This window comes from Mandrillus leucophaeus, unplaced genomic scaffold, assembly GCF_000951045.1.
Source record: "Mandrillus leucophaeus isolate KB7577 unplaced genomic scaffold, Mleu.le_1.0 Scaffold58, whole genome shotgun sequence".
Classification (NCBI taxonomy): domain Eukaryota; kingdom Metazoa; phylum Chordata; class Mammalia; order Primates; family Cercopithecidae; genus Mandrillus; species Mandrillus leucophaeus.
The window spans coordinates 3,586,736-3,593,498 of record NW_012106252.1 but is presented as its reverse complement, the minus strand read 5'-3'; the positions used below and the strand labels follow the sequence as shown (position 1 = coordinate 3,593,498).

The following is a 6,763-nucleotide window of genomic DNA, read 5'->3' as shown; positions in this document are numbered from 1 at the left end:
CTGAGATTACAGGCACACACCACTATGCCCGGCTGATTTTTATATTTTTAGTAGACATGGGGTTTTGCCATGTTGGGCAGGCTGGTCTTGAACTCCTGGCCTCCAAATAATCTATCTGCCTCCGGCCTAGGATTTTTACTTTTATCAGAAAGATGGGTATGAGTTAAAGAGCAATGACTAAGAACGTAAAACTCTGGTCTGAAGACACTCATGCTTTTTTTTTTTTTTTTTTGAGACAGAGTTTTGCTCTTGTTGCCCAGGCTGGAGTGCAATGGCGTGATCTTGCCTCATCGCAACCTCCGTCTCCTGGGTTCAAGTGATTCTCCTGCCTCAGCCTCCCAAGTAGCTGGGATTACAGGCATGTGCCACCACAGCTAATTTTTTATTTTTAGCAGAGACGGGGTTTCTCTACGTTGGTCAGGCTGGTCTTGAACTCCCGACCTCAGGTGATCCACCCGCCTCAGCCTCCCAAAGTGCTGGGATGACAGGCGTGAGTCACCGCGCCCGGCTGGTACCCCCAGGCACAGTCCCAGTCACTTGCAGCTCAAAGTTTAGACAGGAGGTTGAAAGGTACCCAGCAGCCCCACCGTAAAGAGAGAGAGGTCAAGGGGCTCTTGGGGTAGCCCAGGCGCGCTCACACTTACCGCTTAGCCATAAGGCTGTTGACACTGGCCTCAGACAGAAGCCCCTGCTTGCCACATTCTTGGAGCAGGAAGTTTGTACAGTCACAGCTGTGAAAGAGAAAGATGTGGAGGGAACTGGGCACCTGGCTGGGAGGGCGAGGGGTGGGAGTGGCCAGTCCCTGAGCAGCATCCTCCCTCTTTCAGGTGAGGAAAATCTGGAGGGCCTGAGGGACAGTAGAGGGGCTCTGGGGACTTGGCAACTATGGGCTGCTGCTTCCTGCCCCTGCCAAGGGGAGTGAACAAGGAGACAGAGTCCCCTGAGGCTTCTCTGGCACAGAGAGCAGGGGAAGAGCCCAGAACCCCTTCCAGTAGGGTAGGGGTGACCAGGGGAGCTCATACTTGCAGCGCTGGTCAGCTTTGTCCAACAAGGGTGTGAGTTTCAGCAGGAACTCAAAAGCACAGTTGACATCCTCAGTGAAGTCCTAGAAAGAGGCAGAAGTGTCCACCTGGTTTCCAGGGCCACCAGGCCCTGATCATCTCAGGCAACCTTGTCTGCTGGAGACATCAGCCTGAGCTGCCTGGCTGCCTTCTGCCTGGAGCCTGGGTATATGCTGTGGGTGCACACACACGCTGAAGCACACACACACACTGAAGCACACACATGCTGAAGCACACACACAAAGCACACACACACTGAAGCACACACACGCTGAAGCACACACACGGTGAAGCACACACACGCTGAAGCACACACACACACTGAAGCACACACACGCTGAAGCACACACACACACTGAAGCACACACATGCTGAAGCACACACACACACTGAAGCACACACACGCTGAAGCGCACACACGCTGAAGCGCACACACGGTGAAGCACGCACACGCTGAAGCACACACACGGAAGCACACACACACGGAAGCACACACACACTGAAGCACACACACTGAAGCACGCACACGCTGAAGCACACACATGGAAGCACACACACACTGAAGCACACACACGGCGAAGCACACACACACTGAAGCACACACACACTGAAGCACACACACACTGAAGCACACACACACTGAAGCACACACACTGAAGCACACACACACTGAAGCACACACACGCTGAAGCACACACACGGTGAAGCACGCACACGGTGAAGCACACACACGGAAGCACACACACACGGAAGCACACACACGCTGAAGCACACACACACTGAAGCACACACACTGAAGCACGCACACGCTGAAGCACACACACGCTGAAGCACACACACGCTGAAGCACACACATGGAAGCACACACACGGAAGCACACACACGCTGAAGCACACACATGCTGAAGCACACACACTGAAGCACACACACTGAAGCACACACATGCTGAAGCACACACACTGAAGCACACACATGGCAAAGCACGCACATGCTGAAGCACATGCACACACTGAAGCACACACATTGTGAAGCACGCACACACTGAGGTGTGCACACACTGAGGTGTACACACACATTCAGCTCTCTTCCAGGCATAAGAACACTGCCCAGCTGGGGCCTGAAGGACCCTCCCTTTGCCCTTGTTTCTGCTCCCATGCCTCCATCTCAATCCTCAACTCAACTCACCTTGTCCCCATGAGAGTACTTCTTCAACTTCACCAAAACCTGTGGAATCTAGGGGGTGAGGCAGGGGGAAAAACAGGAAGATCCATTTCTTTTCTCTTTCATCCACCCCTGAAGGCATCCCCCCGACCCCCTGCTCCAGGAAAAGAGACAGGAACACTCCTACCCTGTGAGTGAGAGCACACTTAGTGCTGAATGAGAAAGCCAATAGGTGCCCAAGCCCCTGATGCCCCCAGGCCCAGGCACAGGACACTGGGACCCTATACCTCTGCTAGCTCAACAGAAAAAAATGCCATAAGCAAAAGTGGATCCCCAGCTTCAAGGAGGACTGGGGCCCCATTCCCTGGCTCCTTTCACTGCCCTACACCAATCTGTCTGATGACCAAGCTAAACTGCACCTCTGTGGTAAGAAACAACGGAGTCTGCCAAATGGGCTAAATATAGCCCTGGCACTTTCAGAGAAAATGATCAATGGAAACTTGCGCTGGGATACCTGGCAGGCTGGGCCCAGCGCCCACAGGGAGGAACACAGGGCAAAGGTCCAGGGTGCCACTGCTCTTCCTGAGAACCATTCCTAGACTGGCTCTGCCCCTCCCACGTCCCCAGTACCTTGAGGAAAGTGAAAGCTGTCCACTTGAGCTCCTCCGTACCCTCGGGAGACTCAATGAGCCCCACGAAGCAAGCTTTCCAGATCTCCAGGACAAAAAGTGGGGTGGGGATATGCTGTGGGAAGAGCCAAGGACGAGGCCTAAGAGGGTGCCCATACCCCATCATCCTTCTGTGGACTCCGAGGATTTGGCTGGCTCAGAGACTGCATGGCAGAGTCACTGCCCAGCTGTGTGCTGAGAACCAGGGGCGTAAGGTCCAATGACAGAAGTGTGCACAACTAGCACCCACTTTCCATCATGGAGCAGGAGAAACCCCACTTCTCCCAGGGAGGACTACAAGAATCCTCCCTCCTGCCCCCAACAGGCTGGCCCGCCTTGGGGAGGGGAGAGCCACTTGGCCCCTCCCACCTGCATGCGCTTCACCATCGTCAGCTGCTCCACCAGGGACTGTGTCTCGCCTGTCAGGTTCATGGTGCCCTCGAGCAGGATCACGGCGTGGACGGTGGGGAAGCCGGTTTTGTTCATCTGCTCCGCATGCACAGACAGCATCATGGGGATGCTGAGGGATCACAAACACAGGGGACAGTGTTTGGGGGACCAAAGGTGAAGGTGGAGAGGATGGCACCAGGTGCCACATCTTCCCACCCCAGGGCGTGTCCTCCCTCTCCCTCCACCACCATCCCCCAGGGAGCTGGTACCTCCTAATGAGGGTGCCGCACTGCTCAGCCTGGCTCCGGAGCTGGGGGTTGCTGAGATTGGCCAGGATCTCTCCAAGTTTCAAGAGAGAATGCTCGATGGCAGTCCAGGAAGCTGGCAGAGGGAAAGAAGTGCAGAAACGTGATGGGAAACAGGGGAGAGGGAGCGCCTTGCCCCGAACTCCTCGATTTTGGCACCCCCTCTGGCACATGAAACCACACAGGAAGGCTTTCCCTGAGAACGACAGGGAAGAAGGGGCCTGAGGGCAGCATGCACTGTTTCCAGAAGGGGAGTGGGCACCTAGAGCTGGAAACCCCAGAGACCATTCCCAAAGGCCTGACTTCCAAGGGACACAGCCAGCTGACTTCAGAAGGTATGGCATTACATAGGCTCAGGAGAGAGAGGCAGAGGGAGGCCAGAGCCCAGTGGCTGGAACAGGGAGGGTAGCCACAAATCACTCGAGGAGTGGGCGGATCCCAAAGTCCAGTCTTGCAGAGGCTGTCACTCTCCTCTGGGGGAGCTGGGTCCCTAAATGGCCTTCTCATTCTCAACCACTCCCTCATCTAGGCATTGTGCTTGCTGCCCTCCCCTGCTAAAGCCTCTCACACACCCTCTCTCAAACTCCCACATGCTCTAAGCTTCTGTTCAAGCCCCAGTTCCTTTAGCAACTCACCCAACTGGTCTAACTCACTGTTCTGTCCTTCCTTAATGCCCACACTCATGGTCTAAGCCATGTATCAGTTAGCACTGAATTATGTTACTTATCCTAGTTACAATTCCAGAGGGTCAAATGATGAACAATGGCACCAACTAGCCCATTAACCTCCATGGAGCATAAAAGGGGGAAAAAAAAGACAAGATCTGAGATCTATTAAAATTCAGTATTCATCCGATTTTCAGCCAATAAACATGTATCAAGGGCCCAAGGTAAGGAAGAGGCTGTCAACACAGTCCATTTTTATATAAAGATTATGTTTTTGGACTTTTCACAGGCAGTAAAACATACTTGGGGAAGAAATAAATATACTAGTCCTAAAACAAGCTCTCCAACCAGGTCCTGAAGCCTCGTGAGTAGCCCATTCTAGCATTCTTGTTCCTGGAGAACAAGAGATCTGTAGGTGGTCCCAAGCCACTTGGGCTTCAAGGAGCAAGACTATGGCCTTAGGACCCCGTTGCTGGAAATACCGGCATCTTCCCTCCCGCCAGGTGATCTGTCTGTTCTCAGGCTCTGGAAAGTACCAACACCTAACATCTGAACTTGATTCAAGAGGCATATGGTACAACAGGCCCAACAGCAGACAGGCACTGTGTTAAAAGGGGCATTTTAGGTAACATTCAAATACAAGAGTCATTTGCTTCCAGATGATGAGTAACATGGAGACAAACACAGTAACGGACACTGTGCTTGTCTTGTCCTCTAGTTTTTTCCGTGTCTGTGATGTATTAGTCTTGCTCCCCACTAGCAGCTATGCTTGATGAGGGCAGGGACCCTGCCACATGCTCCTTTGGTAGCCCCCCACCCCCCGCCCGCAGCACCTAGCACAGTGCTGGGCGTACCACAATGCTCAGTAAATACCTGTTGGTTGATTGGCTCGGGTGCCACCCTGCCCAAGTCCCTGGGATGTGTGCAATGCTTATGGGGAGAAAAAAAAGGAAGTGGGATGGTTTCAGATCCTCCTGGAAAGAGGTGGGATGGCATCCTGCCTCTCCCTTCTCAATTAAAGGACCGGCTATGGGAGCAGCGGCAGGTGGGGCTCAGGGGAATCAAGGGACATACAGGCCTCCTCTAATTTGGCGATGTGCAGCAGGGCCCGGTTCTTGGTGCTGCTGAGGGTTTTCTCCAGGCGCTGAAGGCACATGGCAAGCTGCTTCTCCCCAGCGGCTGGAGTGCCAGCCTCCAGCCCCTCCCGGAGCCGCTCTGCAGAGGCTGCCGTGCAGCGCAGCAGCCAGTGGAGGGCGCTAAGAAGGGCTCGGCACAGTCCGATGCACTCCTCGGCTTTGCCGTGACAGCTACAGGGAAGGATGCAAAATTAGCCTCTGTTCTTCTAATGGCTGAAATCCGACCCACACCAATGTTCCCCAGAGTCCCTGGCACTCCCTTATTAGGGACTAGGGCTGCAAAGCTAGCAAAGTCCTGGGGAAGACGCTTAGCCGCTTTGGCTTCTACTGGACAAGATTTCAAATGAGCTACTCCAGACAGAGAGGAGGCACTCTGTCCTAAGGGAGTAAGAAAAGGAGGGGACGAGTGACTGTGGATGGCAGGTGGGGAGAAAAAACATGGGAACCCAGAGTTGGTCTCGGTCTGTGTGCTAGGAGCTGCACCTCTACACTAAGACAAGGCTAGAACGTTGTAAGCCCCCTTACCCCTGCCCTTACCTCAGACGGTCACAAAACATGTCCATGATGTCTAGCAATGCCTGGACACACAGGTCCCGAGAAAAGTCATCAAACTGTGGAAAGGACAGTGGAGATGCTACGGAATGCCCCTGTCCACCCCCAGGTCTCACATGAGGCAGATGGTGTGTTCAGGACTCCTGCTCCTCTCTCCTCCAACCTTGGGTCCAAGACTCAGCACCCTCAACACTGGACATTGGCTCCCAAGCACCAGCCGCTACTTGCCAGGATCCCCCTCCCATGGAAGGCCAGCAATGCCAGCCAGAGGCATCATGTGCTGCCTATCCAGCCTCATGGGTCACAGGATCAGGGCCGTCAAGGAGGTGGGGCCTTGTCTGTCATCCCCAACCTAGCTCCTGAGTGCCTACGGTCATACCTTACTGATGGCTGTGAGGACAGAAGAGTAGGACACCATCTGGAGAGAAGGAAGAAAGATAATCTTTAGGTAACTAGTCTCCTACAGTTGAGAGGAACAAAAACTGAGGCTTCAAGTTGCTGTAGCTCTCCTGAACCTCAATCCCTTCCAGAGGCCCTCTTCAACCCAGGGAAGGAGAGGCAGTGTCACTGTGCACCACCCTGTTCCTGCCTCTGTCAGACTCACTGCAAATGGTATCAGCATAAGCCCATCAAGAAGATGATTTTGGGGATACTCAGAGGCTCCATGTTTCAGGCCAGGCACGGTGGCTCACGCCTGTAATCCCAGAACTTTGAGAGGCCGAGGCGGGCGGATCATGAGGTCAGGAGTTTGAGACCATCCTGGCCAACATGGTGAAATCCTGTCTCTACTAAAAATATAAAATTAGCTGGGTGTGGTAGTGCGTG

At 53.8% G+C, this 6,763-nt stretch overlaps 1 protein-coding gene across 5 annotated transcripts in view; it reads right to left on the bottom strand.

Annotated features, from left to right (window-relative positions):
• MED24 (mediator complex subunit 24) overlaps positions 1-6,763 on the bottom strand; it is a 45,604-nt gene that overhangs the window by 11,684 nt on the left and 27,157 nt on the right. For 2 of the 5 annotated variants that reach the window (XM_011998964.1, XM_011998965.1), the window contains exons 4-11: positions 5,924-5,997; positions 5,325-5,557; positions 3,550-3,661; positions 3,260-3,410; positions 2,853-2,966; positions 2,247-2,294; positions 1,023-1,105; positions 645-731 (exon numbers count right to left, since the gene is read on the bottom strand). In XM_011998964.1, the coding sequence (XP_011854354.1) occupies positions 645-731; positions 1,023-1,105; positions 2,247-2,294; positions 2,853-2,966; positions 3,260-3,410; positions 3,550-3,661; positions 5,325-5,557; positions 5,924-5,997 (902 nt within the window). Of the gene's footprint in view, positions 1-644; positions 732-1,022; positions 1,106-2,246; positions 2,295-2,852; positions 2,967-3,259; positions 3,411-3,549; positions 3,662-5,123; positions 5,181-5,324; positions 5,558-5,923; positions 5,998-6,317; positions 6,357-6,763 lie in introns of all 5 variants that reach the window. The other 3 variants (XM_011998962.1, XM_011998963.1, XM_011998966.1) reach the window with 3 other exon arrangements.